Source organism: Apium graveolens, chromosome 2 (assembly GCF_009905375.1).
Source record: "Apium graveolens cultivar Ventura chromosome 2, ASM990537v1, whole genome shotgun sequence".
NCBI classification, from domain to species: domain Eukaryota; kingdom Viridiplantae; phylum Streptophyta; class Magnoliopsida; order Apiales; family Apiaceae; genus Apium; species Apium graveolens.
Genome location: NC_133648.1, coordinates 101,984,949 through 101,992,910, shown reverse-complemented (window position 1 = coordinate 101,992,910; position 7,962 = coordinate 101,984,949). Strand labels below are relative to the sequence as shown.

Below are 7,962 nucleotides of genomic sequence, written 5' to 3'. Positions count from 1 at the left end.
TCTGCATGTGGTGTACAGCTGTCGTCCTTAGGGTCGTCCTTCTTCTATAAATACCCTAGGTTCACCATAATTGCACCTTATTCTATCTTCTTTTCTCCGAAAACCACCATTACCGCTGCTCTCAAGCTTTTGAGCTCGAAACCCCGACGATTTAGCCGGTCATTTCCTGATTTCTTTAGCTCAATCCACTCTTCAACTCAAAAGGTACACAAATCTTCTTTTACTTTCTTATTTAATTGAGTAAATCGAGTTTAATGAGCAAAAAACCCGTTCATATGCTTCAAGTTTCCATGCACCGTTCTTAATTCTCCTTGTATGTATATGTGTGTATATATGTAATTGTCTCATACTTTGCTTCTTCAATCTTGTAGTCGCATGTTTCTAGTTTGTTTTTCTTTAGAGAATTTTCCCAAAAATCGACTGTAATCGATTAAGATTTTATTACGCTGCAACCATAACTGACGCGTCCTCCCATCAGGGCGCATCTTACATCTTATTATTTAAGACACGTTTAAACTACTCCGAGCAAGTAGTGTAACACAAGGCCAGTAGCATACTAGGACGCATCTTTATACTACACCCCTGGCGGTAGATTTCTAGGACGCGTCCTTCCATATTTCCAGTATTTCCTTTCTCCTCTTTTCTCTTCTTTTTTTTTAATATATGGACGCGTCCTCAAATATTTATTCATTCTCTTGCAGCTGGAGGACGCGTCTTCCTTCTCACCATTTCATCCATTCAAAACCCTCAACAAATGCCTTGGAATCTACTCCCCACATCTGATCACTTTTAAACCCGACTTTCCCGAAATCCACAGGACGAACTCCTTCCTTAGAGCAGAAAGACGCGTCTTTGGTTCCCTTAAATCAAAAAACTCAATAATGTCTGATTACAGCTCCGATTCCATGGACCATGTTCCCATAAGTTCAAGAATGGAAAAGAAGGGAGTCAAAAGGCAAAGAACTCCAATTCTCCATACAAGGGCCGCCATCGAAGATTGGACGGATGACGAAATTATCCCTACTACAAGCCAAAAACCTCAAGGAATGGCTATTTCTGATATGGACGCGTCAAACACACAGGACGCGTCATCTTCTCATGGCGCGGCTCCTTCTGGGGACGCGTCCCCACACAGTGTAAGTGAGTTCGAAAGAAGGATTCCTGACCCTGAGACATATCCCGTATCTCCTCAAAAGTTTGATCCTCCCCTAGAGCATTGGGAACCTTCAGATGTAGAAATAGATTGTGACTGGGCGAGGCTCGGTACCCTTACTGAAGCAGAGAAGAATGCCAGAAGGAAAAAAGAGGGTAAGCTGGCATGCGTAGCTCTTGATTCTACTGCGTCTGACCTGGAAATCCAGTGGCACATGAAATACTACGACATGGAAGGCATCTGGGCGTGCCCTCTTCGAACCATGAGGCCACATATTTTTAACATTGGGAATCAAAGGATCCCCCGAATGGTGCTTACTCCAAAGTTGATTTCTCTAGGTGTGGGCGCGCCCTTGCACCCATATATCAAAAAGATCTTGAAGTGGTATGACGTCGCCCCAATCCAACTATGTCCAAACTCATATAAGCTAGCTTGGGCTTTGTTCATGATGTACCACAACCTCAGGCTGGGCGCGCCCTCGATGAAAGAATTCAGCTTTTTTTACAGCATCAGGAAATCAATTCCTGGGTACCATTTTCTGGTTGTCAACAAATGGTTGAACAACAAGGGATTTAATGAAGGAAAAATTAGCCACGAGAGAGACTGGAAGGAGCCATTTTTCTACATTTATGACGTCAGAAGGACGCGCGTTCGCTTCAACTTGGAACCAAGTAAGCGATTACCAAAGCCTTTCTTCAAACACTGGACGCGTCCTCTTGATTGGGCGCGTCCTATTTTATTTACTTTTTTAACAAACTCTTTGTTCCTCTTTTTAACAACTTATAACTATCTTTTATCTTTAGACAAAAGAGTTCAGAAGGAATTAACAGGAAAAAGAGAGCAGATAAAGTCCTTCAGTATGCAGAAAAGCACTTTAACCTCAAGGACATGATTACAGAAGACAACCTTAAGCTGGTGGGCGCGTTGTCTTCCCGGGTTGGCTCTATCTGCAAGTTTCGTGAATTTCACAACGGCAAACCTGTTCTCACAACCTCAGAAAAAACCAGGGGCCTCAGTGCCGCGGAGGTGATCGAAATCGACATTAGTAAGCAATTCGACTTAGAATAAGGTAAGTTTAAGTGAGGGAGGACGCGTCATTAACTTTGGACGCGTCCACAGCTACAAAAATTAGCTCCCCATTCAAAAAATATTAACTTACATAAGAATCAAAGGTGTTTCATGCACATACATCTGCTAAGGGCGCATTTTCTCACAGGACGCGTCCCGCTTGTCCTATATTCCTATGGCTCGTGTTTTATAACCTGTCATAGTCAACGTTTCTAGGCAGGGCGTGCCATTTATGTAGGGCGCGTCTTCCTTTGCCTGATACATACATGCATTACTCGTGTCTTTCATTTTCCTTGTTAGATCTTTACGCATTTATACATTTTGGTTGCCATCTTTTCATGTACCTTCTTACTTTAATCTGCCATGCATGTAGAATTTTGTATCACAACATGGGCGCGTCTTATTCCCTGGACGCGTCTTAATGCATTTAACTAATATTTTTTCTTGTTTATATCACAGATATGGCCTCACTCCCCAAAGGATTCGCAATTGGGGCTTCCAAAAAACTAAGGGCAAAGAAACAGGCTCCTACAAAGGTTGATTTAAAGGCAAAAACACCACCTCCTATTACAACTCCTTCTCCTCCTCCCAAGATAATCGACATCACTGTGCTAGACATTCCCGAAAGGGTGGAGGACGCGCCCTCAAAGCATCAAAAGACTGTCCCTGATGACCAGTCTTTCGTTCTCAGATACCTGGGCGCGTCCTCGGTTGGTGACTTTTCCGAGGACGAAGTGAGAGGTTGGACCTTCAGGACTGAGCAATAAATAGAGGAGGCTTTGGTCAGGGCTGCAGCCGAGCTTCACCTGCATGCCAGGCAGAGTGCCAACATGGCTGCCAGGCTTAGGGCGCGTCTTGCTGTTACAGACATTGCAAAGAGCCAGGCCGAAGACAAAGTTAAATCCCTGGAGAGATACATTACCCTGCTTGTCCAAGAGAAAGATGCTGAAATCAGACGCCTGGAGGGGGAGAGGACACGTCTAGAAACAGAAAAAGCTGTTTTGGAAGGCAATGTCTCCTCAATAGAGAAACAAATGGGCAGCGTCATCGCCCTGAATTCCACCATGCAGCTGGAGCTTGACACCCTGAATGATGATAGGCTGCATGGATGGACAGAGGAGAAAAAGCTAGTTTACCAGCACGGCTTCCAGGCTGGGTTTGAAGAATGGTGCTCTGGGTTCATTGCCAACAACCCAGAGTATACATTCTCAAAGTTTGATGCAGATACCCAGATATGGGTAAATGATTTCAGGGTCAGGGCCGCGGACTCCATCAAGAACAAGAGGATTTTTCTAGGCATAGAGGAAGAGGACGCGTCCCCTGATCCTGCTCCACTTCAGACTCAGCCTCCCCCTGCAGAAGACCAAGACAAGCCACGGGACGTGCCTCCTACTTAGGACGCGTCCTTTATCTTTTATGTACTTGAACTATTTTAAGGGTGCGGGCCCCTTGAAGCCTTGCAAGTTGTAAAGACTATTTTTGAACATTCACTTGCACTTCTTTTTTACTCAAGTAGTCATTTATATGGGCGCGCCTTGTGTTAAGGGCGCGTCGCCTTTGACTAATTGTTATTATTTTTCACTCCGTCAAGCAAATATCCACTGTGGGCGCGTCCTCTCTAGTTGGACGCGTCTTTGTTTGTTCCGAAAAGTGCATGAGCACGGCACTACGCTGTACTTATGTGTTTAACCAAGGCACAAGGCACAATGGGGCGCGTCCTAACTGTTTGACATACCTTAACGTTATCTTTCAGAAATGTTTTCTCTCCGGGAGAACGCGTCCTCGGTAGGGACTTGTTTTTTTTTTAAATTAAGGAAACATTCAACTGAAAGAGCATCAACCAATATTACTTGGGCGCGTCCTTGGAAATAGTACACTTTCTAGTTCCATTTTTACTCAAGTTCTATTGTTCCTTTTAGCAGCCACTACTTCAGTTAAAACCCACATAGAACTATCAATCAAGACGCGCCTCACCTTTGATCCAAAATACATCATCCTTCGAGCAGGACGCGTCTTTGACAAGCACTTTTTCTTTTTTAATTATGTTGTCAATATTACAGTAACATCCAGTCTAAAGGAGCATCAACCAAGATAACTTGGGCGCGTCCTTGAAAATAGTACATTTTACTTGAGTTTGATTCATATAAAACCCTAGCTTAGGGCGCGCCCTATATTTAGGACGTGTCAGGAGACCAAGCAAACTAAGCAAATATCCTTTTGGAAAGTTTCAAAATTTTATTTATAATGCGCTCTGATGTCAAAAGTGCACCAGTCCCACGGCTACTATGCTCTGTGGGGAAATTATTTCTAAAAAATGACCCTTCAACTAGTCCCAAGATAAGTAGTACATGCACTACCCCCTAGGCTAGGAGGAATTTTTTTAATTCTAGTCTATAATCTGGGCATAACCCAAAATGATAAAAGAAATATGCAAGGGGCCAAAGCCACGCCTTACTGGTAATACTTTCGGAGATGTTCCGCATTCCAAGCTCGCGGAACTAGCTTCCCGTCCATATCTTCAAGGTGATAAGTCCCCTTCCACAGGATGGACTTTATTTTGTACGGTCCTTCCCAATTAGCTCCAAACACTCCATGTTGGGGGTTCTTTGTATTGGGTATCACTTTCCTAAGTACCAAATCCCCCACCTTCAGCAATTGTCCTTTTACCTTCTTGTTATAATACCTTGCGGCACGCTGCTGATATGCCGCTAGCCTTAGCTGAGAATTTTCCCTCGTCTCCTCTAAGAGATCTAAATGAAGCCTTTGATTAACCTCATCATCTTTTTTCCCGTAACAATCTCTGCGAAGTGATCCCGATCCAACTTCCACGGGGACCATAGCTTCGTAGCCATAAGTCAGCATAAACGGCGTTTCTCCCGTAGTAGATCACGATGTAGTGTTGTATGACCACATCACCTTCGGGAGTTCTTCATGCCAATTCCCTTTACGTTCCTCCAGCTTGGTTTTGAGGGTATGCTTTATTATTTTGTTAACAGCTTCTATTTGTCCATTGCTTTGAGGATGATAGACTGCCGCAAACTCCTTCTTGATTTTCAACTCCTCACACAGTTGTCGCAACTCCTTGCTATCAAACTGCTTTCCATTGTTGGAGACAAGCTTGTAAGGGATTCCAAACCTACATACAATTGAGTTGAAAACAAAATATCTGATTTTCTTTGTGATGATAGTAGCCAGTGGCATAGCTTCCGCCCATTTAGTAAAGTAATCGACCGCAACCACTGCATATTTGATGTCTCCTTTAGCTTTCGGCAATTCCCCGATAAGATCAATTTCCCACATGGCGAACGGCCACGGGCTTGCCATAGGCGTCAAGAGTGTCGCCGGCATAGACGAGTAGTTTGCAAAGCGCTGGCAGCGATCACATGCCCTGACAAAATTTGTAGCATCTTCTCTCATTGTGGGCCAATAATACCCTTGGCGCAAAACTTTCATTGCCAACGAATTACCCCCGAGTGATTGCCACAGATTCCTTCATGCACCTCTCTTAGGATGTAATTTCCTTCTTCTTCTTCAACACACCTAAGCAGAGGTTGGTTGAACCCTCTCTTGTACAGGACTTCGTCGTATATCACGTATCTTGCAGCCTGATAGCGGAGTCGGCGAGCCATAAACTTATCCTCGGGGAGTATTCCCTTACGAATGTAAGCTAGAATGGGCGTCATCCATGTTTCCTTGGGAGCCTCATCCACTCGCATAGTTTCTACCTCTGGGATACTAGGAATCTCCTGGATTCCAAGGGGGATGGATCCTAACAACACAGCCTCTTGTTGCGACCCCATTTTTGCCAGAGCATCCGCATTACTGTTTTTCTCCCGCGGAACACATTCCAATCTAACTTCTTTGAACATTCCAATCAGGCGCTGTGTACATCTCAAGTATAATTCTGTTTGTGGGCCTCGCGCTTGAAATCCCCCGTTCACCTGATTCACTACCAACTCTGAGTCACTTTTTGCAATTAAGTTCCGCACCCCCATTTCCAAAGCGATTTTCAGGCCATTAATCAGCGCCTCATACTCCGCATCATTATTGGTTGCATAAAACTTGAAATGAATGGCGCTCATCAGATGGTGGCCTTCCGGAGATACAAGTACTATACCCGCACCCGCTCCTCCATGGTTACGCCCCATCCACATGCAAGATCCACCAAGGATGCAGAAACTCTTCCAAAGACTCCTCAGAATGAGGCGGATGTAGCATTACCAAAGCTTTATCATCAATTTCAGAATTAAATTCTAACAAGAAATCGGCTAAGGCTTGCCCTTTTATTGTTGTTCGAGGTACATATTCCAAATCAAACTGTCCCAACTCCACAGCCCATTTCAGCATTCTGCCTGATGACTCTGGTTTGTGCAAGACCTGTCGCAGTGGGTTCGCTGTACGAACTTCAATTCTATGGGCTTGAAAATACGGTCGCAATTTTCTTGACGCAAGAATTAGGGCGTAAACCAGTTTCTCCATGCTTGTGTAGCGAGTTTCAGCGTCGTGTAACCGTTTGCTCACGTAGTACACTGGTGATTGCTGCCCATCTTCTTCTCTTACCAGAACTGCACTGATCGAATATTCAGAAACTGCGAGGTACAGTATTAGAGACTCCCCATCCAACGGCTTTGACAACATGAGAGGGTTTCCCAGTTGCTCCTTGATTCTTTTGAAAGCATCTTCGCTAATTTGATCGCCTTGAAAAATTCCTTGCATCTATCGGACGACTTGGAAATAAATCGATTTAACGCGGTAATTCTCCCAGTCAAACTCTGCACTTATTTCACATTGGTGGGTGACTTCATATCCATCAATGCCTTGATCTTTGCAGGGTTGGCCTCAATTCCCCTGTGGTTGACAATGAACCCGAGAAACTTGCCCGACTCCACGCCGAACACACATTTTTGCGGGTTTAATTTCATACGAAACCTCCTCAGAATGTCAAACATTTCCATCAAGTGCTTCATGTGGTCACCCGCTACCTTGGACTTTACCAGCATATCATCCACATACACTTCCATAGTTCTTCCGATTTGATCCTTGAACATCATGTTTACCAACCGCTGGTAGGTCGCGCCAACATTAATCAATCCAAACGGCATTCCTATGTAACAGTATAACCCCCTGTCAGTAATGAAGGATGTATGTTCATGATCGGGGCCATACATCGGAATTTGATTGTAACCGGAGTATGCATCCATAAAACTCAACAACGCATGCCCCGCCGTTGCGTCAACCAACTGATCGATTCTTGGCAACGGGAAGCTGTCCTTTGGACAGGCCTTATTGAGATCTGTGAAATCCACACATGTTCTCCACTTCCCGTTCGGTTTCTTCACCAGTACCGGATTTACAAGCCATTCGGGGTAGAAAGACTCTTTGATCAGCCCCACCTCCAACAACCGGTCCACTTCTTCTTTTAACGCTATTGCCCTTTCTCCACTTACCGGACGGCATTTCTGACGTATACCTTTGCAATTCGGGAGGATATTCAAACGGTGACACATTACCTCCGGGTCGATTCCTATCATATCTGAATGACTCCATGCGAAGACATCAAGATTTGCAATTAGAAAGCGGGCAAGACTTCCTCTCATCTCATCATCCAAGAAACATGGACACTTGGACCTTATTTGTTATTATTAGTAATACATTTTGTAAATTTTAACAAAAAGTTCGTGCAATCGAAATAGTTTGTAGGAGAAATTTAAATGCATAACATTGAGGAATCGAATGGTAGA

General features: G+C 44.2%; 1 protein-coding gene across 1 annotated transcript; it reads right to left on the bottom strand.

Annotated features, from left to right (window-relative positions):
- Window positions 1-4,672: 4,672 nt before the first annotated feature.
- On the bottom strand, window positions 4,673-6,303 carry LOC141691847 (uncharacterized). The gene is made up of 3 exons (XM_074496601.1): window positions 5,762-6,303; window positions 5,362-5,609; window positions 4,673-5,061 (listed from the first exon to the last, which is right to left on the bottom strand). The coding sequence occupies exons 1-3, from the start codon at window positions 6,301-6,303 to the stop codon at window positions 4,673-4,675; spliced, it is 1,179 nt and encodes a 392-aa protein (XP_074352702.1).
- Window positions 6,304-7,962: the final 1,659 nt, after the last annotated feature.